The sequence below is a fragment of the Triturus cristatus genome, chromosome 6, assembly GCF_964204655.1.
Source record: "Triturus cristatus chromosome 6, aTriCri1.1, whole genome shotgun sequence".
Taxonomy (NCBI): domain Eukaryota; kingdom Metazoa; phylum Chordata; class Amphibia; order Caudata; family Salamandridae; genus Triturus; species Triturus cristatus.
In genome coordinates this window covers 1823702087-1823728012 of record NC_140589.1, presented here as the reverse complement: position 1 = coordinate 1823728012, position 25926 = coordinate 1823702087, and the positions used below count along the sequence as shown (strand labels likewise).

General features: G+C 47.0%; 2 protein-coding genes across 3 annotated transcripts in view; one reads left to right on the top strand and one right to left on the bottom strand.

Annotated features, from left to right (window-relative positions):
- The window catches only part of HADHA (hydroxyacyl-CoA dehydrogenase trifunctional multienzyme complex subunit alpha), a 146004-nt gene extending 126545 nt beyond the window's left edge, over positions 1-19459 (bottom strand). The window contains exon 1 of the mRNA XM_085613197.1: positions 19193-19459. Within this exon, the coding sequence (XP_085469323.1) occupies positions 19193-19235 (43 nt within the window). The 5' untranslated portion in view covers positions 19236-19459. The remainder of the gene's footprint in view (positions 1-19192) is intronic.
- HADHB (hydroxyacyl-CoA dehydrogenase trifunctional multienzyme complex subunit beta) overlaps positions 1-25926 on the top strand; it is a 341378-nt gene that overhangs the window by 173786 nt on the left and 141666 nt on the right. Inside the window, exon 1 of one of the 2 annotated variants that reach the window (XM_085613198.1) lies at positions 19474-19595. The exons of the other annotated variant lie outside the window; for it this stretch is intronic. The gene's annotated coding sequence lies outside the window, so the exon portion shown is untranslated. Of the gene's footprint in view, positions 1-19473; positions 19596-25926 lie in introns of those variants that run through there. 2 annotated transcript variants of the gene reach the window in all.

Here is a 25926-nt window from a genome sequence, read left to right as displayed (position 1 = left end):
TCTGAGTTTGGAATCTAACGCTGTATTTGATATTATTTGGTGTGGGGACTTTAACACTCCGTTGTGTGAATTGTTACCCTTAAAAGGTATGTGGGGTCACTAATAACACGGGATGGGACGTTCCGCACTTTGGCCATGATACTTATGGGGAAACTGAACAAATTAATGGGATGTCATGACCTGGAAATATTGGATTGCTGTAAGGATGGAAATGGCTTGCCTATCCCTACTTTTAAAAACTGGCGTTCTAATTCGGTGATTGACCATATGATAGTATCTTCTAGTATTGTCGACTGTTTTGCCCCACTGGAAATTGAAATATCGGCTACAAGTGACCACAATTGTATTATTGTGACCACGACTTTGTGGGAGGATGGTGAAGTAGAGGTGGGAACAACAACAGTTGATAATATAGAAGCTCACCGGGTTAACGGGGTAAGACTTAGGTGGGTAGGGGAGAAAGCTTCAGAATTGACCACATCTATAATAAAGGAGAATTTGGTAGACATTGTTTTTATTTTAGAAAATAGATTCGACCATGAGCGGGTCTTATCTTCTTTTATAGGGATCAACACTGCCATTGACGCTAAGTTTACCGGATGTAATAAGGGTTGTTTAAGAAATGGACCTGGCTGGTTTGACCACACCTGTTCGGCAGCTTTGACTAGCCTCAAGCAGGCTTTAGCAATGAAGCCTAGGGATAAAAACTTAGTAATAAATTTAAGGACAGAATATAAAAACTCTATTAAATTTAGGAAGGGGGTTCTACAGCAGCAAGCTTGGGATTCACTCAACCAAGCCGCAGAACTATCTAACTGCACACTATTTTGGACAACGGTTAACTCACCATTTTTGAAAGAGGCCAATGTACCCGAGTTAACAGCAAATGTTTCAAGTGAAGGATGGATTACCCACTTTTCGACAATTTTTGACTCTGGTAAAATTATTGATGCTGGTTCATCTAGTTGGCCTATTTTGCCACTTGATATCACTGTGGAAGAGGTTGAAAGTGGGATTCGGGTGAGTAAGGGCGGGAAGGCTCAAGGACCAGATGGGGTCCCGATCGAAGTCTATAAAGCCGCACCTAAAGTCTGGGGTCCCCTCCTGGCCGCTGTTTTTAATGCTGCTGTTTGTACTGAGCCCCCTGTAACCTGGGGGGGGGGGGGGGAAGTCTATTGTTCCAATTTACAAAAAAGGGAGCAGGTCTGATGTAAAGAATTACCGCCCTGTCTCCTTATTGGACTCCTCTATAAAGGTTATGAGCAGAATTATGCTTGTAAGACTGGAAGAATGGGTGGAACAGGATGGTATTTTGGCAGACAGCCAGTATGGTTTTAGGAAAGGAAGGGGTACGCTCGATCAATGCGTCAATTTAGAACTGTTGATCAGGAAGTACAGTGATGCAAAACCGGGCCTTATGTACATGTGTTTCGCTGACCCAAGTAGCGCTTTCGACATGGTTGACAACTCAATTTTGTGGCCAACCTTGTTGAAACTGGGAGCACCGGAGGGTATAATATTTTTTCTTGCCAGGATGTATGAGAAATTAAAAACCTGTGTACGTTTTGGCAGGAAGGGAGAATGTACCCCAAACTTTAGTGTCAAACGTGGTATAAGGCAGGGTTGTGTTTTAGCTCCTCTTATTTATTAATGGAATTGATACTATTCTAAAGGAAGTTAATGCAGATGCTCCTATAATCAATGGTGTTTCAGTGCCGGTGTTATTATATGCCGATGACGCTGTTTTGTTATCCAGAACTTCTGTAGGATTGCAGCGGTTGATGGACAGTTTTGCATCCTTTATTAAGGATAGGAAACTAGTTATTAATAAAGGAAAAACGCACACCATGATCTGTGGTTCCAAGAATTCAAAACAGACTATGAAAGGGTATTATATTGATAATGTAAAGGTGCAACAAGTGGATAAATTCTGTTATTTAGGTATTACTTTTTCTAGCGATAAGAAGTGGATTTATGAATTTAATACCATACGCAACAAAATGGCTAGAAATGCCCACGGCATCTTCAAATTTGCCTCTAAAATTGGGGACCATAGGACTGGGGACATGCTTAAAATTTACCAGGCCAGATATGTAACAATTGCACTATATGGGGCAGGAATTTGGGGCTATTGTTGTGCCCATAATTTGCAGCTGGAAGAAAATCTTTTTCTTAAAAAACTTCTATGCTTGCCCGCATCGGCCTCCAATGTTTTGAGTCATCAAGAATTATCGGTCAATTACTTACTCAACTTTTTATCCCTCAGGCCTTTGATGACCTGGCGGTCTATTTGGCTGAAGGATGAGAAGTCTTTTACTAAGTCTATTATCCAGGATTGTTTGCGAGTAGACAAATTTGTAGCAATACCCTGGATCAAATACATTATTGCGTGTTTTTCAGATATTTTGAACCTGAACATTGTAAATGACCCCAAAGCAGTTCTACTGATCCCCAAAGTTGAGCTAAAAAGGGTTTTTCTGGCCTTTGCAGAGAGAAAGAGGGCTGTTGTCGCCGGAACTCTGTCCACTGTTGTTTTATAACAGATATCTATCTACGGATGGATTTCCTGTCTATTTAACCTTGGTCACAAGACCGTCGCATAAATTTGTGTTTACAAGACTCAGATTTGGAATGGTGCACCATTTGGTGGCACATCCGATAATGAAAAAACATCCATCTGGGCCTTGTAGGTGTGACGGGACTTCCACGCAAAGCACATTGCACTTTATGTTGTTTTGTAAACTGTATTATAATTTTCGTATTGCCCTCCTTAAACCAATGTTTGTTAAATATGGAATACGTACAGTTGAGCATGCAATGAAATTGATATTTAACTTGCAATCTGCGGACATTTGTTTTTATACTGCAACTTTTTTAAACAAATGCATCAATTCCAGGAAAAGTATATGTTTTTAACCAAGTGTGTAAATGTTCCTATTTCTAATCAGTTTTAATTAACTTATTGTGATTTTTAATGTATTGTCATGTCTACTATAACTTGCCCTTGTTTTTCTTTTTATTACGTCTGTGTATTGTGCTTTTATGGTCATTAATTTGCACCGAATAAATTTAATTGAATAATAAACTAACCTTCATTAACAAATGGCTCCTTCAGGACGATTAAAGTCTCGATGTTCCGATCATAATCTACTGACAAATTTGTTATTTGGACCTTTTCCTTCCAGGTCCTACTAGACAGCAGTTCAGGGTTCTTACTATCTAGAACAAACCCTGGCACGTCATGCCGTTAATGGGAGTGTGTGATGAGTGCTGACCCTACCTTACCCTACTGCACATGATTTCTCTCATTAAAGAATCGAGCCTGCTCCGTCAGCTCTTCTGGAAATACGGCGACACGGAGCATTAGAGCCTTGAATCAGGCGCGCAACACCCATTGGACTCAAAGGGCTTCAGCCCCTCCCCCCCCCCCCCCCCCCCCCCCCGTCGTGTGTGGCAGCCCGGGATGAGACACCATCCCGGGCAAAAAAGCAGCTGCACCAGAGCACTTCACAGGTCTTTAAAAGACCATTTGCAGGTTAATGAGGCCTCGCTGTTGTTTCACCCCTTCTAAGAGCCCCTGCAGCTCCACTCTGCCTATTGCTGAAAGTTCGCCCCCCCCCCGAAATTTTTGCTCAGCCCCCCCCAGCCCCCCCGAAATTTGGCTGTAGATGCGCCTCTGCCTTGAATGCATATAACAGCAATTAACTCCCAAAATTCTCTGGACAAAGACGGCTGTGGACTTCAGCCATTTCGTAATAGCTCACTGGGAGACTCCACATGTCGAAATGCCTCTGCACAAAGCTTTAAAACCTGTGTAAGTCTAACTGCATTATTGCACATTATCCTGCTTCGTTTCAGGCTCTCAAAAAGCAAAGCAGGTGACCAATTAGGCGGAAACTCCACTCTGCTGACCACGCCCTGGCCACGGTCCCGCGCATCCGTAGAACAACCTTCGGAGGCAGGTCCTTCTCCCACCGCACCGCCAGGACCTGGAACACCCTCCCCCTCTACCTACGACAAACCGAAGACCTGCTGACCTTCAGGAGACAACTCAAGACCTGGCTCTTCGACCAGTAGCAGCAGCACTCCCCCCCCCCGCCCCCCCCCCACCCCCAGCGCCTTGAAACCCTTACGGGTATGTAGTGGGCTTTACAAATTACATGATTGATTGATTGGAAGGGTAATACAATGCCGCATATTTAGATGCAAGAAAGTCAAGCGGCATAACAACATCTTCAGTTCAGTGTGTTACCACCGGAGCTCCAAACATTTTCATCAGTCTTCTCTGTGGGGCGGATGAAAAGGTGTGATGTGAAAACGTAAAGAGTAATTAGAATTATATTAAAACACAGAAAAACTAATTTTGTTTTAGTGTGTTTGACACACAACGGCCATGCTACTGCATCGAACACATAATAGGTTTGGTCATTCTTTCTGACCTACAGCGGGGGGAGTGAGGGGATAGCTGAGCTAGATATAAACGGTAAAGAAACACTTTCCACAGGTTCCTCTAACGAGGAATACTTTAACATTCGACTACAATGATGTGCAATAGAAACATAAAAGCCCAGCAACACTGGTACCTCCTTTTTAGGTCTCGGGACCATCCGGTCGGCAGACCGGAAGTCCGGAGATTTAATGTCTTTGGGAAGAGGGGCTTGCACCCGCCCCTCTTCTGCCCTGTTCTCCATTGGCTGGCCTCATAAATGCTGGCCAGCCATTGGAGAAGAGGTCCCGTCACTCCACTCATGCCCCGTCCTTTTCGGATCGGGGGGCGTGTTTTTTAAAGAAAGTCTCATTCTCTCCTCCAGCCAATGGCTGGAGGAGAGAAAAGACAAACACGCCCCCGAATCCGAAAAGGACACTGCGTTTCTCCGAGGCATTTCTTCTTGACCTCGGAGAAAGGCAGTGGTGTGCTTGTCCTCTCCCCTTGCTGTCGGCTCCCGTGTTCGCTTTATGAAGACGTGCATCTGTTAAAAGTCTATTGCACCCCCTCCCACTCCCCCTTGATTCTCCCGGCCTCAGGCATGTCAAATCTGCACAATCCACGGACACATATTTCGCTCGAAAGATATATTAAGAAAGTCAAACAACTCAGTAAAAGAAGGCTCGGGAAACAATGACCTAAAGGGGACGTTCAGGAAACAGCACATGAAATACTACTGTGCACAGTCCACCGAGACTAGTATTCCTCAAATGCAAAAAGGCAAACAACTTGGAATAAGAAGGCTCGGGAAACAATGACGTAAAGGGGTTTGTTAAGTATAATGTGTGTACTCGAGGCGTCGGAGAAAATCGTGCAACAAGTGATCAAGGTTTATGAAAGTATTGGCTGCGGAGAAGAGTCAAGAAAGGACAATAGAAAAAAGATACAGGCAGTGAAGGGTTAAGGACAGTGAGTACAGCGGTGCCTTGTAGAGATTGTGCTGCGGTCTAGCGAGAGTCTGCGAAACAGGAAATAACTCTGAAACATGATTGCGCATGCGCGGTGCTGCTGGGCTGAGACCAGTCCATTATTTGAGGGAGGAGGTGGGAGCTGCATGCGGGGGGCAGTAGAGTGAATCCAGGGTTTACGCCATCCTTCACTCGTGTAGTTCGTGTGGTTCTTGTTAATCAGGCGCATTGAGTGCAGTTCTTGAAATAATGTACCTGTTCCTTGGTGATTGCTTCCTTATATGTGCAAGTTCTGAGTCGGCCCAGGAGTGTCTGAGCGCCTCAATGTGTTGTGCGAGAAACTGTGATGAGCTAGGAATGTCCCATCTGCATGTCTGCTGAGGTATTTGCCCTGTGTCGATAAACAATGACGCCTTCTCTGGTGAGGAAGCTGCGAGCCTCATAGTGTCTTTTCATCTTTGCAGATGGAGACAAGGTATCAAAGGAAACATTAAACATTTAAAAACACTTTAGTATCTTTGTGAGTTCATCCGGGCTTTACAGATACAGGATGTGGCTGTGACCTCTGCGCTGCACAGGTGGGGCAGGGGGGGCCACGAGAGGTGTCGGAAGGGCACACAGCTTACGTACGTAGACAGTATATGTGTCTTAAATATGTGGGAGGCCTTTGTATCCATGCACTCCTGTTTACGTTTTGTACATTGAGGGATGTATATCACTTACTCCATTGGTGTATCGTGTTCATATTGTAATAAATGCACACTACATGAATTACAGATATGTATGTGTGCAGATAGACGCTTTTCATGAGCCTTGTCATTTTTCCATTTCTGTATCTGGTCTTCTGTGTTCTCCTTTTTAGGTCATATCTTGCTTTCTAGAGCACTAGTAGTTATTTGTTTTTTATTTGATTACGATAACCATTAACCCACTAACCTTCGAACAAAAATTAGCCACTGCTCCTTCTCTCGCCTCCAATGGACCTGCCAGTACTACAGCGAGTAAGCTGAAAGTACAAATAAACGCAGTTGTATATGAAATTCCGTTCCCTCACCAAGAAGATACAGGTTTGCGGGGCAGTGAGGTAGATAGAAACCTCCATACTTGGACCCCCTTCGACTGACTTGCAAGTTGTGTCTGCAGGTCGGATTGCTTCCCTCGCTCCGGTTACCAGCAGGACCCTCCCCGGGGCTGGCAGTCTGCTCACAGGACATGTCTCTGGTCGGCGGAAAGGCTCTGCTTGGCCTCTGCCTCCTCTCCCTGCTCAGAGCCTATGTGAATCACAGCTCGGACCCTCAGGTCTCAACAAAGTAAACCCAAAACATATACAAGCTTTGCGAAAAATTTACAGTGAAGCTGAATACTAATAATAAAATATGAAAGACAACAAACGCGTTCAATTTAGCCGTTTTTTGTATTGAAAAACAAGCTTAATGGGTATTGTTATCACCACAATACATTCAATAAAGATTCTGTGTTTCAATTCGCAGTAAAAAATAACATTCAACAATTACAAAGATTAGATCCCAATGCATTTCGGGTTAAACTCTAACCCTTCGTCAGGGGATACATTTGTTCACTAAACCATCTTAGCAAGTGTTGTGGTTCTTTTGAACTTCTTTTCAGTCTCACACCGGAGCTGCAACAAAAGCCACATAAATCCAATTAAGGAAATTACATGTACATGGGTACAATAGGATTTGCACTCGACAGTAGGTCCAAAAGGTGAAAGACCGTAACCTCGAAGTCAGAGAGTAACAGTGTTTAAAAAGAACGAGGGAAACGAAAAACGTGAAGTCTCATTGTGATGTGTTTGAAAGAAACTGTGCTGTAATCATGAGATATATAACCAGCCGAATGAAGTGAAATCGTGCGTTGCGAGAGACGTAAAAGACATGCATATTAAAGCTAAACCGCCACCAGTATTCCGACGGAGAAGACTGTCTAACCTAGACTCACCTAGCTGTAACGCCAGGAGTGTGCGAAACAGAGTCGGAGTGTCTGCCGGTCAAGAAAATCTGTAAAGAACGAAGACTGAGATTTAACAAAACAACCCGAGGGTTGTAATACGATCTATGTGATTAACGGGAGTCAACGAGGCTTACCGTGCTAGAGAATGTGTTCATGTGTTTCCGCGAAGTTTCCACTTCCAGCAAGTCTGCTACTAGCGCATGCGTGTATGTGAACGCTGTGTCAGTTATAACGGGAGGGTGAAAGACATAAACAAAGGACCACGTCTATAACGAGAGGTCAGGAAAATGGAAAGAGGACTGTCTAAAAATGGACTCAGTTAACCATAGTGCCCTACATTTGAGAAATGAAAAAAGGTCACCGTATGTGTATGTGCCGTAAAGAAAGATATAAGAATTAAAGGCGAGTGCGAGTGCAAAATCCTTTACAATAGAATATATGATCTGACAGTTTCAAATAAAACATAACATTTCGTAGTGGTCATTGAGGCCACCTGGGATCACTGTTCCTAAGAATTTGATCCAATGTGTTTCTCTGCGTGCTAAAACTGTATTCATGTCTCTGTCTGGCATGGTGGGGAGATGTTCCAGAATTGTAAAACGAAGTTGAGGAATGGTGTGTGGTGTATTGATCCAGTGTGTTACAAGGGAGGAGGTCATGTTCTTATTTCGAATTCTACTTTTGTGTTCGATGATTCTAGTCTTGATTTTGCGACTAGTTCTCCCAACATATACCAAGCCACAAGGGCATTTAATGGCATAAATAACCCATTCAGTATTACAGTCAGATGTGTGTTGTAATGTTATGTTTTTGCCTGTGTGTGGGTGGGTGAAAATTTTGCCTACAATGACATTGCCACATTGGCCACAGTTGTAACATTTTTTCATCCCACTGTATTTCACTGCTTGCGGTTGGATTTTATTTTTGAGGAGTTCCCTCAAGTTCTTCGATCTAGTGTGCGCAAACATAGGGGGGTCCGTAAACAACTCTTGAAAATCAGCTTCTTGAGAGATTATATCCCATCGTTTATGAATGATGGTTTTGATGGTTTTAGATTGCATCGAGTGTCTTAATACAAAAACTTCACGTTTCGGGGAAACCTTTGGGATGGTCAGAAGCAAATCTTCTCGTTTTTTTTGTGCTACCTTATGTTCAGCCTCTGCAAGAATGTTATCAGGGTAGCCTCTGTTTTTGTATTTCACCAGTTGCTCGTTGATGTTCAATTCGCATTGTCGATCGTTTGAGGTAATCCTTTTTATTCTCGTGAGTTGGGACACCGGTAGATGTTTCTTCAAGGAGTATGGGTGGGCACTGCTAAAGTGCAGTGCGTTGTTAACATCTGTAGGCTTTCTGTAAATGGTGGTGATGAGACCTTGAGTGGATTTGAGGATCTCAATGTCCAAAAAATGGATCTTGTCATCTTGTATATCATGGGTAAATTGTATTCGCGGATTGCATGCATTGAGCTCAGTGATGCTGTGTTCCAAAAGAATCCTGGAACCCTTCCAAATGACCAAGATATCGTCAATGTATCTCAAGAAGAGAATTGTATTGGCGCGCCAAACCGGGTTTTGTAAAATGAATTGGTGCTCGAAGTAGGCCATGAAGGTATTCGCGTACGATGGGGCTCCTGGAAAGCCCATCGATGTGCCAGTGATTTGAAGGTAGTGTCTGTCTTTCCATGAAAAGTAGCTGTGGAACAGTGCGAAATGTAATAGTTCCAAAAGGAAAATGCTTTTTTCTTTTGCAATGGATGAGTTAAGGAGTCTCCATTCTACAGCCTCGAGACCTTCTTCGTGGGCAATAGATGTATAGAGGGCCACAACGTCAATTGTGCAGAGAAGATAGTTGGTGTCTAGATGTGCTTTGATCGATTCTAGTTTAAGAAGACAATCAGTGGTGTCTCTGATGTATGTTTCCCAGGATTGAACCAAAGGTTGCAAGTGGTGGTCCAAATATTGGCCTGTTGCCTCATGTATCGATCCGCAGCCTGCTACTATGGGTCTGAACGGGGGGTTCATTCTGTTTTTGTGTATCTTTGGCAACATGTATATATGCGGAACCTTTGGGGTGGATTGGAAAAGAAATTTGCGTGTGCTTACATCGATGATACCATCTTCCTCTGCTTTCTGTAGAATGCCGTTAAGAATAATCAACAAATCCTTAGTGGGATCTGAATCCATGGCGATGTATGTATTGAGGTCGTTCACATGCTCATCAACTTTTTTTGCGTAGAACTCGGTGTCCATTACCACCAGGGCTCCACCTTTGTCGGCTGGTTGAAATGTGATAGATGTGTCTTGTCGTAAGGCGTTGAGGATCCGTGCTTCTTTTTGTGAAAGATTCGAATGTTTTGGTTTAGTGTACTTTATACTCTCCAGGTCCTTTTTGACCAAGATTTCAAAGGTGTCAAGGGTTTTGTGTGTCAATGGGGACACAAATTTGCTTTTTGGACGAAATTTCTGGGTGATGGGTGATAGTTGTCTCATCTTCAGTTCTGGGGTTAATCGTGAAGAACCATTTCAGTCGTAATTTACGCATAAATTTGAAGAATGCGATCTCAGTTTCCAGACTATTTGATGTGTAGGTTGGTACAAACGATATTCCTCTATTCAATACTTGAAGTTGATCGGTATTGAGTTGTTTGTTAGAGATGTTTACTACTAGGGAATTGTCTTCTTGGTACTCCGCTGAGGTCTGCCTGTTTCGATGTTTTTTTTGGATTTGTCCCCTGCGGGTACGTTGTCTCCTGGTGTGATGGTTTTGTCCGGGGGGGGATTTGGATGAGTGGCCCTCGGCTAAAAAAGACGGTTTGGTAGTAGAAGTGGTTGCTTGTTCTTCCCTTAGGTTATCAGATTGAGTATGTGACCCAACTGTCGGTCTGTGAAGTAGCACGTCTTGTTCAGTAGCGACGCTTTCCTCAGATGATGAGTTACCGGTCTTTTTAAAAGGACGTCTTTGTGCGTAAACTTCACGTAGGCTCTGATCACTTCAGAACCTCTCCTATTCATTGTTACTGTCAGGGACGTTGACTCACATCCCTTTACGTGAAAGCACGCTAAAAATACACTAAAGACCTTTGTTACATAAGGAATATAAGTACACACAAATAGGTGTGCAGGCCCACTCAACCACACATTAACTCCTCTCCCTGCTCACCACTCTCCCCCCGCCAGGACGAGGGGTGCCGGTGAAAGACCCCGGGAGTAACACCGCCAGGCGGGGGAGCAACCGCTTTCCAGAGGTAAGTCAATGATATGTTCCCATTTCCAGACGACGTGCCATGCTAGCATAATCTGTTATAACTATAAAACATTTTCCCCTAACCTGCCGTGTGACCTCAGGCAGGTCGGTTTCACCACCATTGCATTCCGGCGGGATCGAGAAAGTAAAGCGTGGATGCCTACTTTACAGGGGGTATCTATCTGCAGCAGGCGCAGTGGCACCTACGTCTATAGGGCAAGCTTAACCTTGATTGTTCAGTTTTATTTTGCTTGCATGTAAAAAAAAAAAAAAACGCGAGCCCCCTTGCTACGCTCTGCTAATTCGCACATTTTAGACTTAACAGAAGGAACATTTTACGCAGTGTAAGTGTGATTTTGGTTATATCTGTGTGTGTTCATTTTTTTCAATTCACGTGGTATGTATGAGGCTGGCTCCAGATCAGAACAAGCATTTACAATGCAACGGTCTCGGCATTGTTAAAGTTAGAGCTATTGCCATTGCTCATGACAATGCCGTTTCTTTAAATGTTTTGAAAACAAAAACATAAACAAAAATAATGTCATGAGCAATGCCAATAGCTCTAACTTTACCAATGCCGAGACCATTGCATTGTAAATGCTTGTCTCATACGGCCCTGCGCGATTCCAGAAGCGCCGCCTATAAATCTGTACACTGTGCCTGCCACAAGAGGGAAAACGCCTTCCCAATGCGGGACACCGGTCCCATGAACTAACAAGCATTTACAATGCAATGGTCTCGGCATTGTTAAAGTTAGAGCTATTGGCATTGCTCATGACATTATTTTTGTTTATGTTTTTGTTTTTAAAACATTAAAAGAAACGGCATTGTTATTTACAATGTCAATAGCTTAATCACTCTCAAATGCGAGACCTATTGCATTTTCACCCCCACACAGAGCCACACACACAAAGCCACCCACACCCAAATAGAGCCACCCACAGAGCCACCTACACACACACACACACAGTTACCCACACACAGACAGAGCCACCACGCTTAGAGCCACCTACAAAAAGAGCCACCCACACACCATGTTAAGCAAATATTCATTTTGGAATTCTGAACATATGTTATATGTTTGCATGAAGTTTATTTCACGATTTATGTGTCAAACATTTTCTTGATTCAACTCCACGCCAGACCCTTGGCTGAGCTCTGGTGCGACTCTCCCTGTTAACTGGTTGCCTCGTCCGCCTCTACTACACACACACACACACACACACACACACACACACACACACACACACACCCCCCCCCCCCCCCCCCCATGGCAGATTATTGCGGTACACATGTCTAGTGACTGTGTGCTGCTACACACATGACAATACACTTACTCCCTATCCTAGAGTTGACAATGCGTAGGTTACACTACGCAGACACACACGGTGGGCGCGCACACGATGCTGCCACGAGAGTTCAGCGCAGGGCTACAAGCGGATATTAACTACAGTCCCCCGGCAACTCCAGCACCGGAGGGAAACAAAGTAAAGACGCCAGAAGAGTGCGAGTCCGGGGAGGCAGCAGGCAAGGGCAGTCCTGCTGTGCGCCAGCGTGCCCAGGGATGCCAGTGGTGGCTCCGAAGGAGTGAGCTTAGATAGTTGTAGGACAGATTTTTGTTGTTTCTGTTTTACATAGCACTATATCGACATCGGAGCGCATTACAGACGTACACATTCATGTTTTTCAGGCAAGGTGAGATAACGTGATTTGCCCAGAATCACAGGATGTTTGAGCCTCCACCAGACTCGAACCTGGTTTCCCAGGGTCAAAGTCGGCCGCTCTAGCTGTTAATTCACACCCTCAGTGTGGTGAGTGGAGGTGTACGGTAACCGGTGGCTACATGGCAGTAAGGAGAATAAGGACTGTGTGTCAGTGAACTGATTGATGATTGCGTGGCTGTGAGGTGAATGCTCCGCCGGAGTAGTGGGGTGAATGTTAGCCGTGTGTCAGTTAAGTGAGTGGCGGCTGTGTGTCAGATAGGTGAGTGGCGACTGTGTGACAGTGAGGTGAGTGGCGGCTGTGTGTCAGATAGGTGAGGGGCGACTGTGTGACAGTGAGGTGAGTGGCGGCTGTGTGTCAGATAGGTGAGAGGCGACTGTGTGATAGTGAGGTGAGTGGCGGCCGGGCAGTGCTCATCTGTGTACGGAGCTTCGCATCTGCTTTGCTGGGGCTGCTGGTCCTTGGCAATCCGCATCTAGGGGTACACAGTGCCGTGCGAACACTGCGTGCCAGGGTCAGAGGCATAGCCTGAGGCTGTGGAGTGGGAGGCCGCGAGCCAAGTGCCAGCTTATGACAGTGAGGTGAGTGTCGGCTGTGTGTCAGATAGGTGAGGGGCGGCTGTGTGACAGTGAGGTGAGTGGCGGCTGTGTGTCAGATAGGTGAGAGGCGGCTGTGTGACAGTGAGGTGAGTGGCGGCTGTGTGTGAGATAGGTGAGGGGCGACTGTGTGACAGTGAGGTGAGTGGCGGCTGTGTGTCAGATAGGTGAGGGGCGGCTGTGTGACAGTGAGGTGAGTGGCGGCTGTGTGTCAGATAGGTGAGTGGCGGCTGTGTGACAGTGAGGTGAGTGGCGGCTGTGTGACAGTGAGGTGAGGGGCGACTGTGTGTCAGATAGGTGAGGGGCGGCTGTGTGTCAGATAGGTGAGAGGCGGCTGTGTGTCAGATAGGTGAGTGGCGGCCGGGCAGTGCTCATCTGTGTACTGAGCTCCGCATATGCTTTGCTGGGGCTGCTGGTCCTTGGCAATCCGCATCTAGGGGTACACAGTGCCGTGCGAACACTGCGTGCCACGGTCAGAGGCATAGCCTGAGGCTGTGGAGTGGGAGGCCGCGAGCCAAGTGTCAGCTTATAGCGTCCCTGCCCCCGCTGACGCAGGCTGCCCCCAGAGGCACTCCCCCGCAGATGGGCTGTGTCTGCGCGTACAGACAGGCTGGGGGTCTCTGCCGGAAGCAATCCAGCTCGTCCCCACGAGTTCCATAGCCATTCAGAAAGTAAACCCCCAGGCTCTCGATCATGCCCTCAGCACGTATAACACATAAATGTAGGTTTAAACAAAACCTAGGGTGCGCCTCACCTCTCGTTTAAACAAAACCTAGGGTGCGCCTCACCTCTCAGTGCCAGCCGCTCTAAAGTCTGTCACTCTCTTTTCCCGGCTTGCTTCTCCAGACTGCCCCAGCTCTGGTGCCTCTGCTCTCGCTCTGCGCCCAGAATTCTGTCCCGGAAGTTCCTCTGCAGTGAGCGCAACCAGTCCGACTGGAAACAGCGACACAGTCATGTAAGTTCCGGTCTTGAACAAAGGTTCCGTCCTGCGATAGAGTGACCTTCTTATGTTGCCACACAAATGGAATATCGAGTAACCCTCGATTCCAATTCAATTTTATTAATTCTATATGCCTCAGTGCTGACGAGGTTCACCACACCGGCAAAATGGGCATAAAAACAGCATAAGCATTAGTCGGCGCCCCCCGCCCCCTCCTCCGAGTGCTGACATCAGACAGCCCGCAAGGTTTCTAGCCCCATGCCTCTGAACCTAGTCCTGGCAATGTTTCACATAGCATTCTGTGATTTATAGTCTCGTATATGCCAATGTAAAATAAGGAGCACACATCCTACCATACAAAACAACAAGGCAGAGCAAAAGGCACACCACCGCCTTTCTCCGAGGCACAGCAGAAAATGCCTCGGAGAAACGCCACGTCATTTTCGGATTTGGGGGCGTGTTTAGCTGTTGTCTCCTCCCTGAGACTTCTCGCAAAAAACACGCCCCCCGATCCGAAAAGGACGGGGCTTCAACGGAGTGACTGGACCTCTTCTCCAGTGGCTGGCCAGCATTTAAGAGGCCAGCCAATGGAGAACAGGAGAGAAGAGGGGCGGGTGCAAGCCCCTCTTCTCAAAGTCACTCAAAGTCATTAAATCTCGCGAGCGAGACTGCGCAAGCGCAGCCTTCGCTAGCCGAGACCTAAAAAGAGACACTATTACAAGGCTGAACTTGTAACATTGAAGATACCCGCCAGGTTAGTTCTCAATCCGTTGAGCTTGAAAGCTCGGGAGTGTCCCATTGGAGATTAGTCATGTGACATGTGTGTTCCAGACAGATTATTGCAGCAGATGCGCTAAACCCGTTAAACCAGATTAGCTCTTCGCCTCGAAGCACTTTCATCAAGGCGCCGGTTCAGACGGCCCAAAATCGGTTCCTGCTAAATAAAGACGTTATCTGTGAAACTTGAAACAGGGGAAATCTGGGGACAGGAGCACCTGTACAGCATGAAGGAAGGGGCTGCCCTGAGCTGAAGGTGAAAAACATGCTGTAAAGAGCTGCAACAGGTAAAATGCGGAGCAGCTTGTCGAGACTGGGTTGGGGGGGCAGCAGCAGCACCTGTGCAGCATTAGGGAAGGGGGGGCCCTGTGTTGAAGGTTAAACATTGCTGTACAGGTCTACAGTAGCTAAAATGAGGAGCAGCATGACGAGACTGGGTGAGGGGGCGGATAACGGAATCAAGTCAGTGATGACAGCTCCCTGGGACGACGCATGTGAGACAAAGAGACATACGGCGCGCCCAGGGCTCGGTCACCTTTGGTACACATTATAATCAGCCGCCTCTGAAGTCGGTGAGCTGCGACCTTTGTCCCATATTCCACGCAGCGCGTGACCGGCAGACTGGCCGCCTACAACCCTTCGGAACCAAGGGGGGTGGGAGCTACCGCCCTCAGGTTACACATTAGGTGCACAGAGGAATTATATATGGCGCCTGCCTTCCTTTAAGTGAGACTCCACAATCTGCGGTAGTTGCGCTATTAGCGTGAGCTTCGGTGCCGAAGTAAGTAAGCATCATTTCCAAAGCGGGACCTTTTATCAAGCACACGAACTCTGTATAACAGAGCAGAGTAATCTTTTAAAAAGCTGTGATTTCAACCTGCACTTGATGGAGAAACTTTATTCGCAACATTCCCGGATGATCTGCGCTCAAAAATACTACACGACTTTTAAGTCATACGTTCACATAAGAGAGTTCAAATAAACAACGTTGAACGTTGTCAAAAAGATCTCCGATGTGACCTGAATGTCCCCTGCGAGTTGCACAAGCATGCATCCACCCATGCCCGAGCACCCACTTGCTTGTAAATCTAGTGTCGATACTCACGTCTGCCCTGATATCATGCTAATCCAGCAAAGAAGCATCAACCCGTCCCTGATAATGCAAGATCTCGGGCCGTTCTGCGACATGGAAAGTGTAGCAAGTGTGCACTCATCCCTGTACTGGATTTAGTGAGCAAAGTGGTGCTGCTAACAGTGTACCAAGTTTTGAAATTTATCATCAGCGAGAGGGTGGCCTACAGGCTGCACCCGTATAAAGTTCTAATAGTACTGACACCCAGTGCGCATGCTGCAGTACATGCCTGATAAAACTGTGTGTATGAGAACTGAAGCAAATGGTGCCCTTTATGGATGCCCCAGGTTTGAGCTGGCAAAAAAAAAAAAAAATGGAGGATCAGGACAGCTTCACTAGAGGTGCAAGTGTACTGCATGCACGCTTATGGCTGAAGGGTGGAGATCCTGACACTCAGTGCAGGAGCAAAGATACTATGGGACCTAGGTCAGAAGCGTCGGATTGGTAACGTGGGCACTCGGGGGGGGGGGGGGGGGGAGATTTGGCGGTTTCTGCATTGTTTGATGCAGCCAGCGGCCCAGTGGGTGCCTGAGTGGCCTTTCTGGAGGTAGGTGGCCGCTCATTGCCTCCTTTTTATCAACAGCAGAGGTGTCACTCCCTTTCTCTCGCTGGCCCAGTCCATTAATTTATGCATATTGAGCGGGGGCAGGGGGCCTGAGCAAAAGTGCCACACTTGTTTTCAGGTGTTTCACCAGTGTACACCAATCAGTGTTTTTTTTTTTTTTTTAACACCCCCTGCACCCCCCTCTTTTTTTTTTTTTTTAAATAAAATTTCACCGAATAAGTGTTTTGCAGAAAGGCCATATGCAAATGTGGGCCACTTTTTTTTAGCGTGCACGGGCAGATTTGAATCCCAATCCCAGGCAAGAAAAATGGTCACTTCGACTGCTGTTGGTATTGTAAAGCACAGCAATTGTCATGTATAATGGGCCCCAGTGCTTTTCGAAATGCTGCATTAATAGTGGCAACGCCCCTGCCCATACACTGAAAAAATAAGGCTGGAGTCAGAGCTACCTTTAGAAATTCCATTTAGACTTTATTAGAGAGGGGGTGCGGATTAGTTCTTCAGGGGTGCCTTTGGCTGATAGAGGTGAAGGATGAAACTGCAGTACCTGTTATGCAGGGAGCCAAAGCTTCTAGGTCAGCCTTTTTCTTTTGTATAGCCCAGATTACTGCTTTCAAAAGCTGATGACCACCGGATGCCGAAACCTCACACTAAATTGTGCCTGTGTTATAGGTGGTTTACTTGGAGACAGCTCAGTGCTATCTGCTACAAGAAAAGGAGAGTTTGCTGTGCCTTTTCTAGAAAGAATCCGTGTAATGTCACTCGAATCAGTCTTTCTTAACAAAAATGCATGATATATATATATATATATATATACACGCACATACTTACTCATACACACAAATATAAATTCAGATAACGAGGCTGAGACTTCCCATCACCCCTACAAATACCACCTAGTTTACATACATCTGTTTAGGTGTGATGGACATGACCTACTGTTTTGTTCTGGGGACTGTGCATCAATATTGACAATACACAGTGTCATGTGTCAGGCAATGCCACACTGGTCCTAAAAATCAAGGACTATCACAGATGTAAATTTGGGCTTCAGATTTACCCGAAACGTCATGAAAAGGAGGCAGCAGTATAAAAACCCTCTATGTACATTAATGTGCAACATACGCATAGTGAGAGTAGTACATATAATCCTATGATCCTGACAAAGATGTTGGGGAAACACTGAGGTAGATGAGTTAGAAGTGAGGGAGGGTCAAATAATAGAATATCATAGTCCTATTGCTGCCACCAGTACAGCCCAGTCACTAATCATGAGATAGTCACATTTTGACCTTTAAAGTCAGTAACCGAGCATAGAAACCAGCAGCAGATGCACTCAAATGACAGGTACACAAATGACAGAATTAGTGCAATGGGCGGGGGGGGGGGGGGGGGTAGTGGGGAGCACAAGTTTGAAAAGATGCAATATTAATAATAAGGTGCAACCTGGTATTTCTATGAACTTCAGTAACATAGCTAAAAATGGGCAGCGGTTTCTCTGGACTTATACATAAGAAATTACCTTACATGTGAGAATGACAAACACAACATAAATACAGAAAACTGTAGTTCTGGCTAAGGACTTAACCAGTACTTGGGTCAAAAGACATTTTGATATAGCACCCGAAATCAACCAGACAAATTCAATAATCCCATAAACGTCAAGGACTACTCAAGGAATCAAGTCATGGTTAAAGCAGAGCTCCTCCACCTCTTACAGTTCTCACTGTGCACCCTTTCTTTTCAAAACTGAACCACCTGCGCCCTACACCACGCCTTCCACACCCCTTAAACCTGAGTGATCGACTGTCATGATTTTAGGTACCACCTAAAAAGAGGAAAGAACTCACGTGTACACAGAAGTACAAAACGACACAATGTAGGCATTCTGCTGACTTTGCCATAGCAACCATTTGATTCTGGTCAATATAACCGGATGTGTTATACTCGTCACCCACTCAAATCCACCAGTAAATCTCTTAATGATTTGAAAGCTGGTAACCCTATCCTGCCACTGAATTGCCTCCTTCCTCGCCTGTGCAACTCAATTCTAGAAGCCTCGCTCCATTCAGAGCTCCAGCCTCCATCCCAGGGTCTAGGCCGCCCACCCTCCCGACCAGGGTCTAGGCAGCCCACCCTCCCGACCAGGGTCTAGGCAGCCCACCCTCCCTCCCAAAACCTAGGCAGCCCACCCACCCTCCCTCCCAAAACCTAAGCAGCCCACCCTCCCTCCCTCCCAAAACCTAAGCAGCCCACCCTCCCTCCCTCCCTCCCAAAACCTAAGCAGCCCACCCTCCCTCCCTCCCAAAACCTAAGCAGCCCACCCTCCCTCCCAAAACCTAAGCAGCCCACCCACCCTCCCTCCCAAAACCTAAGCAGCCCACCCACCCTCCCTCCCAAAACCTAAGCAGCCCACCCACCCTCCCTCCCAAAACCTAAGCAGCCCACCCACCCTCCCTCCCAAAACCTAAGCAGCCCACCCACCCTCCCAAAACCTAAGCAGCCCACCCTCCCTCCCAAAACCTAAGCAGCCCACCCTCCCTCCCAAAACCTAAGCAGCCCACCCTCCCTCCCAAAACCTAAGCAGCCCACCCTCCCACCCAAAACCTAAGCAGCCCACCCTCCCACCCAAAACCTAAGCAGCCCACCCTCCCTCCCTCCCAAAATCTAGGCAGCCTAGTTTCCCACCTAGGAGGTAGGCAGCATAGTTCTCCCCGTTCCCTTGTACACCCTTCAAACAGGCCAGCCATCCTGTACACACCCCATTTAGTCGCCGAACCACACTTTCCTGTCATACCCTCCCATGCCCTTTAGATTACGCGGAGCTAACGGCCTCCTCTCCCCGCTCTCACCGGAACAGCCCCGCAGAGCCCCGATGCCTCGAAGTGCGGCCATGTCTGGAGGTGATTGAGTGCAACAGGCAGAGTCTGCCAGGTCCTGACACTTCCATTCAACAAGGACCCTGTGCTGTCCGCAGCACTGCCTGCACCGGGACGTGCCTCCGCGCTGTAATTCGCCCCTGGGCTCCTCTAAACGCACACCTCCAGGTCAGGGTCTGAAGCCTCCCCGTGAGCCCGGTTTCCCCGTCCCCTCCCTCCCCAGGTTAGGAGCGCACAGACAGCGCTGGCATCAGGTAATGGCAAAGACAGCCTAGCGGGGCGGGTCCGGGGTCCTAAACACCTCAGCACGCAGCAGCTGGAGGTCAGGCGGGGAGAGAGGGAACTGCACACAGCGGGCCGGAGTCACTGGGATCGGGTGAGTGTGGGGTCCAGGGCCCCTTGAGGGCCCCTGGGAAGGGTAAGGGCATCAAAGACCACTTCGGGAGGAGAAGCATCTTCTCTCTAGTGGCAGGGCACTTCCGACTCGCGGCACTCTCATCCAGGGCTCTGTGCCGTCGGCACTAGGTGAAAGGTGACAGCGGGGAGGGGCTGTCAGTGCCGACTCCGGTGTCTACGGCCGACTGCCCCCGGCAAGAGCAGCATCTAACCTCGGGCATACCACGAATGCATAACCCCGTTTATCACATCGAACACCTATTATGTTGATTAAAGCAGCACAGGAGCGGCCTCTTCAGCCTCGAGAACTGGTTCGGTCCTGGTCCCTCTGGGCAGAGTCCAGGCAGACCCGAGGGAGGGTTGGCACCTTTCTCAGAGAAAAATACCGCCCATCTGGTTACCTTTGAAGAGCCTGCAAAGCCCGGGGCGTCTTTCTCAAGTATAACTTTATATGAAGTCGTCTGTATTATTTCTAATTCTATCTTAGTTTACTTTAACTATCAGTCAGAGTTCATTAGGTCAGCTGTATAACACATTATAAAGTGTTTTCATCTAACGTGCTGTTTATGTACTGAACTTGGGGAAATACGGGCTTCAGAACATTTTCTCTAATTTCTATGCCTGTAGTATTAAAATACTGGCCATGTCGGCATAAAACAGGTGGCCGTCCTATGTCCGAATGGAGTACTCGGAGGCATGTCAAACTGCACCAGAGATTTGTATTCGTCTGAAAGCCTGATTAGACCGTTCCAGGGAGGCACAAATGGTTACGTTGTTCTGAAGCAAAAGCAGGGTTTTTCTTTTCAGTCTCTCAACCACTGCTTTGCATGGGCAGGTACTCTACTGCACCGAGTCCCTGCACTTCTTTTATTTGAAAGGGAGAGTACCTGCGCTTCTCAGGACTCCTGCAATTCATTTAATGAGAGCGTAGCAGCATTCTTCGGGAGTAGCAAACGGGTGCTCTGAGTAGTGAGTACCTGCTTTTCTATATTTCCGTTTAAAGCACTGCTCTCAACCTTTTTAGTTTTAAACAGCCCCATCTTCATTAAGCATAATGACTAAGTTAACTAATGCATCCTCTCCAGGGACCTTTGCTTGACTCCATTGACACATGTTTAAATTTTGGCTGGCTCACCCAGCGTTTCATCTTTGTGAGAGCAATGAGTACCGTTGAGTTTGATACCATCTGTTCGCTGTCAGTAGCACGAAGATAATTTGTCTGGGTTGACCCTGAACTGTTAACCATATTTTGTTTCTCTAATAACGAGGTTGTCATGCATGTAAACCAAAACCCAAAATATGCTTAGTATTTTACATCCTTCCTCTACAAGGACAGCTCTCTTTAATTCTCTGGGGACCCCTAACTTAATAAAGCAAGGAGTAAATGTGCAGTTAATAGTTTTTCTTTCCTTAACTTGGGTTAAACTCTTGGAAAAGTCATATGTGTGATGCGCTTCTACCGTGTGGCTACGAGGGGCCATTTTTTTTTTAATAGTGTGTTAATTACACTGAATAACCTAATTTTAAAAGCTAAAATGAATCTGCACCTAATTTGTATTATGAAACGGCAATCTGTACTTTGATAAAGTGGTAGGCAAGGTATGGAGGGGAACTAGGATACTGTGAGATGCCATCTTGGTCTGCGCTCCAGTCGTTTTCGGCCAGCACTATAAAAGTTATCGAGGAGCACAGCTGCTTTGTTAGTGCAACGCACTGCCACTGGACGCTTCGTGGGACCATTGTTTTTTTTTTTTTTTTTTAATAGTATTTTATTTATAGTATTTTCTATTTATTCATAGTATATTTTAAATACTCGGAAAAAGGGAGGCGGTGTTTGGGGGAGGGGGGGACTAGGACGCTGTGACAACTATCTTGGTCGGCGTTCCAGTTCATCTCGGCCAAGGCGCTCCAGTTCATCTCGGCCAGCACTATAAAATTAAGCCCGGCGTGCAGCCACGTGCCTAAGGCAAGCCTGTCTGTGTCCTAGTGGGACCAGGTGCAGGAACCCTGTCCGAGCCATCCAAGTAAGTTGACCAATTCCTCGTCACAACTACTAGCTCTTTGGGGGTCTATCAAGGATGACTGTCTTCATTCAGTAATCTGTCCAAGGGGGAACTACTTTGTTAGAACTGCTCTACGCCCCTCCAATGCATCCACGGCCTCAAGACCGCCAATATCGGCATGACCAGCAGGCATATGCTTATAATCAATTGTAGATCACTACCGCTCCACAAGTTAAAATGTTTCTGTTTCCTAGAGGAGGAAAAACTAGATGTGGTTTTCCTGACAGAAACCTGGTTCCATGTAGAGTCAGGGCCCGACTTTACTCAGGTTCTGCCCTCTGACTACTACATTTGTCAGAAAGACCGAGAGAACAAGAAAGGTGGGGGACTGCCATAATACTTCTAGAAGCCTTTAGGTGCCTCCAGGAACCCCTTCAGCTCCCGAATATGAAAGCATGATCTATGCCATTTCACTGTCTCCTACATACACCTTCTCAGGGGCACTCCTCTCTACTGGCCTCTGGCCTGAGTGGCCATTTTATCTAGGACATTTCTGATGCGAATGCCTATCTGGCAAGCAGAAAACCCAGCTTCACCATATTGGGAGATCTCAATATCCACCTAGAAGAGCCCACAAACCTCGCGGCTACTGCAAGATCTTTCTGCCATTCAACTCTCCCAATTGGTATTTGCTCCCACTGATGAAAAATTGCACCTGCTTGACCTCATTTTTACTAACACCCCCTCCTAAACTTGCTGGACATGCTCCCTGTAATATGGTCTGACCATTGCATGATCTCCAAGGCCCTGAACGCTCCACGCTCACCCCCTTCTCCCAGTCTATCACCTGGAAAGACAGCAGTTGGTCAAAAATAAACAATGAAAAATGGAAACATGCCTTGACACTGAGAGACCGAACCTGAGCCTGGACCACTTAGTCGCAAATGTTAAGGTCCCTCAGTGGATCAAACATTCACTCGATAAAATTAGCCTCATAAAAGTCCAAACTAGATGTGCCAAGGATAAATCCTCCCCCTAGTGTACCTTATACCTATGGACACTAATACAAGAGTGTAAACAAGCCGAAAGGAAATGGTGGAAATACTATGACGTAATAAGCAAATCAAACTATCAAACTATCAAGATACAATAAGCAAATACCATGCTGAAATTAAAACTGCCCAAGCTGCCTACTATGATGCAAAAATCAATCGCACCTAGAATTCCCCACGCAAGATGTTACAGATCATTTTTTTGATAATCAACTTTATTGGGCTTTAAAACAATGGCACTATAGTTCGTAGCTCATTAGCATACAGCACAGTTCACAATTATTATTTGAAGGTCAGTTAACAGCCGCATTCACATTAGTCTGACAGAGAGGCGACCGGATCTACAGAGACAGTAGTAACCAACACATACTGCCATTTAGCCCATAAGGCCCAACCATTTTCCCCATACTCTGATCATAATTGGCCTTAGATAAGGAAACTGTTGGTCATGCCCAGCCCGCCATCGTAAGGGGCCCTTTGGCAATGAACAAGGGTCATGCGTGGCCTTGAGTTACCTTGGAGAAATGCTGTGGCCGTTTTGTCTAGAGTGTGAAACCAATGGCACGGAAGGTGGAGAGGTAGATTTTGCAGTGCATACAAAAATCAGGGAGCGCCATCATCTTGAATAGGGAGATCTTTCCTAGTGGATTCAAGGGAAGGGACTGCCATTTACTAAGGTCTTCCCTAGTTTTCTTTAGGAGTGGGGTAAGCTTGAGGGACCGGGTGGAGTGACACCCCAATCCCCAGATATCAAAAACTAAGGCACCTCACTGGGATGTTGGATTGCCTTGCCAGACAGTCTCGAGGAAGGTGTAAGGGTACCAGAATTGATTTGGCCAGGTTAAGTCGTATGCAGACGCTTTCCCATATAGCTGCAGGATGCAGAGACCACGGTGGTCCTATCGAGCGGGATCCACCATGAAAAGAACATTGCCTGCATACAGAGCAATACGATCTTCATGGAAGTCCTTCCATTGCCACGCCTGTATTTGTGCATGGCATGTGATCAGTCAGGCAAGTGGCTCTATTGCTAGGGCAAAGAGAAGGGGAGATATGGGGCAGCCTTGCCTTGTTCCCCAACAGATGCAGAAGGCTTCGGTGACAACACCATTTATCAAGACTGGAGCCGACGGATTGTAGTAGAGCACATGCATGAATCCCTGTAAGTGTGTGCCGAATCCTGCTCTAACCAGCACACCCTTCAAATATTGCCAATCTACTGTATCAAAGGCTTTCTCAAAGTCTATTAGTAGCAAGGCCAAGTAAGGTGGGTGGAGGTGACGGGCCAATGCAACATGCAGGCTCTGCAAAAATTGCCTTGTGCTAAAATGGGGCTTGAAGCCACATTGATCGGGGTATATCACTGGCAAGTACTGGTTTGATGGGTGGCTAGGATCGTGGCGTAGATATTAACCTGTGTCAATGAGTGAGATCAGAAGATGGTCTGAGCAGGGGTGGTTGAAGGAGGGTGCACCTTAGACATGACTACAATCATGCCCATATCAATGTCTGCTGGAAAGGCACCCTTCTCCACAGCTTCCATGTATAGAGCATGAAGTTGCGGTATCAAAATATCTTTTAAACGCTGAATAGTACTCCGTCGGAGTACCTGTCTGAGCCTGGGGTCTTTCCAGCCCCTATTATGGAGGTGGCGCACCGATTTTCTTCCAGCGAAATGGGTTGGTCTAGCAGATGAGTGTCTGCTTCCGAGAGCTGTGGAAGAGGTACATCTTGTAAGAAGTGAGGATTGAGCTCCAGGCCCAAGGACAAGGCGGCTGAGTAGAGCAGCCCTTAATATTTAGCCACGGTCTGCGCAATGACGGCAGAGTGCATCCCAATGTGTCAAAAATCTCTGTAATTATCTGTTTGGCCAGGGGGTAAGACACAAGCAAATTGAGAAGCTTGCTATTTTTGTCTCCCTAGCCTTAACCTCGGGCCGTAGAAGACCTTCACATCTGCTTTGCCAACTCTAGGGATACATGGCGTGTTTCTTCACGCAGGAGCTCAGGCTGTCTGGACACAACATCTTGGTCAGCCACGTTGGTGGCCTCTTCCAGACAGAGGGCTCGAACCTCTAGCCGGGAGAGGTGTTACTATATCGGGCCAAGTATTTCTTTTTGAGATACCTTTTTTGCAAAACCTTGGACCGTGGCCTTGCTAGTCGCCCACAGCGTACCCAGAGAGCGGACCGTTCCCTCGTTATGCTGGAAGTAGTGCCTAAGCTCCTCACCCACAGCCTGATTTGAACCCTATCCTGAAAAAAACAGGCGTTGAACTGCCAGATGGGATACAGGGTGCCTGTAAGGCCTTCTGAGCGAAGGAGGAGGGGCGAGTGGTCAGAGATTCCTCGTGCTAGACTTTGGATACTGGTGACAGCATGACATTCTGGGGCAGGCATAAATATCAGTTCAATGTGGGAGTGAGTGTGATGGGCTGCGGAGGTGTGAGTGTACTGACACAGTCAAGAGATTCCACATTCTCCACACATCTCACAGACCAAACCTGGACGCCCACTCTGAGAGGCGTTTAGCGCCGGTTAGGGGAGGGGGGGTGCCAGTAGCGTTGCATGCAAGGGCTAGTACTGCATTAAAGTCCCCTCCGATCACCATCAGTCACTGGGGAAGGGACGACAGCAAGTCTGCAAGATCTCGGACAGAGAGCTCAAGGGCTGCCAAGGGTACATAGATTGAGACAAGATTAAGGGAAGTGCCCCCACTCTACCAGCAGGGGCCACAAATCTTCCTTGGGGATCCTTGATATTTTGTGTTGCTGAAAGGGAAGGAGCGGCGCAGGAGAATGGCCACCCCACGAGAATCTCTCATGAATCCTGCATGGAAGACCCTATCGTACCCTTGGTGTGCTAGGAATGGACAGTGATTTCCCATGAGATGTGTTTCTTGCAGCATTAGGGCACTATGGCTGGACCTCTGTGAGTATTTTAGGACCACAGTATGCTTCACACAGTCCAAGAGCTCGTTGGCATTCCATGAAAGAATCTGATGGGGTTCCTAATCAAAATGGGGAAAGGTCATGTTTGTTACTGATTAGAGAGTAAGTTCACCCATATGGGGAGTATGTGGGCGCCCGACTGCTAGGTCCCGGAGACTAAGGTGGGGGCATCTCTGGTCCATGTAATCTATAAGCGTGTGGGCTTGAAATGTCGTGCCAAGTGCTATAAAGAGAAGAGATACAACAAGTAAACTGATTCCCCAAGAATCCCTCCAACCAACCCCCTCCACATACTTCTTTCCTAGAA